This window comes from Opisthorchis viverrini (assembly GCF_000715545.1).
Source record: "Opisthorchis viverrini unplaced genomic scaffold opera_v5_98, whole genome shotgun sequence".
NCBI lineage: Eukaryota > Metazoa > Platyhelminthes > Trematoda > Opisthorchiida > Opisthorchiidae > Opisthorchis > Opisthorchis viverrini.
This window is the reverse complement of record NW_008751755.1, coordinates 1,073,332-1,074,606: the sequence shown is the minus strand read 5'-3', so window position 1 is coordinate 1,074,606 and position 1,275 is coordinate 1,073,332. Positions and strand designations below refer to the sequence as shown.

Genomic DNA, 1,275 nt, shown 5'->3' with positions numbered 1-1,275 from the left:
ATTATCCAAGTCGGCATGATCGCCACCAAACCAGCAAGTGCAGGGAAGCACAGTTACTATGCATTATTGAACAGCATATCATGCAAAGTCGGATCGGCAGGAGTTGAAGGAGGCGGGTAAAAAAACAAGGCGAGGGGAGCGAAGCGAGCGTTCTCCTACCTGACGCATGACACGAAAGCGTAACGGTGAAAAGTGAGAAACCAGAACATTACATCTGGTGAAGCAGCAGAACTGGCGTCATCCAGCCGGTCATGCTGAACTAAAATCTAGAGCCAGTACTTAGGCCTCGTGGTTTTGGACTGTTATGCTCATTGCCAGTGTCACAAAAAGTGTAAGTGGAGTTGATGAAGTGGTGGATTTGGTGAAGTTGATAAGTGGCGACAGGAATTGTAGAAACATCGTGTACAACAAAATTGTAGAGACTCACCGGTCTCGCTGTTGTGAAGTCGGGCATTGTATTTACTTTGAAAAGTGACGTATTGGCAATCCGCGAGCTAGAACACGAACCGCCTTAAAAGTTATTGAATTTTGCATGAGGCACAGACACACAGAGATGGTTAAATTCGAATGAATAGTTTAGCAGTTTGGTATGAGCATACCACATGGGCAGCTGAGGTCAGACAGGGAGTAAGTCGTATTTGCAGCTAATGGAACGGGTGTGCCAGAGGGCACGGTCGGGAGGAGGAGTGGAATAGTTGCAGTTGTGCCATCGAACTGGATGTGGCGGTGTCGTGCTAGCACTGTCCTGTTATGCTTCAGTTTTTGGATAGCTCCGTAACAGATGTTCTATTTTAGGTGATTGGGCTGGGATGTGCGGTTCTTTGAGCAGCGGGATTCATTTAAGGCTGGCCGGAGTAAACAAGGTGGAACGAAGCCGTTGTGGGATTGCACGGTTTTTGGCCTGTTTGGGGATCCTGCGGTTGTGGATCATAGGTCGGGTGGAGTGGATAACTGCCAACAAGGTCGACCGAACCGAGAATTGCCGAAGTTCACGATTTGGGAAGGTGAGGGGATGTGGTGAGATTAGTAAAGCATGGTGAGCTTAAGGAGGCATCAAATGGGTTAACGTGCACTATTATATAGAGAAAGAAAAACTTGACGTCTACCGCAATTAGGGTGATGGCAAGTGATTATATGGAATAGATGTAGATAAATTTGTGTTTAATACACTAGCGACCAAGGGTTGGGTTTCAAACAAACTATATTACAGCACAAGGGATTTAGCGAAAGCGATATAAGCACGCAGAGTGGTAGTGTGATTAGGGAAATCAGGTG

At 46.6% G+C, this 1,275-nt stretch overlaps 1 protein-coding gene across 1 annotated transcript in view; it reads left to right on the top strand.

The window, feature by feature from the left end:
- Positions 1-809: 809 nt before the first annotated feature.
- Positions 810-1,275, top strand: part of T265_05322 (hypothetical protein) — a gene marked incomplete at both ends in the record, with an annotated part of 70,955 nt that continues 70,489 nt past the window's right edge. The window contains one exon of the mRNA XM_009170305.1: positions 810-1,036. Coding sequence (XP_009168569.1) covers positions 810-1,036 — 227 coding nt within the window. The remainder of the gene's footprint in view (positions 1,037-1,275) is intronic.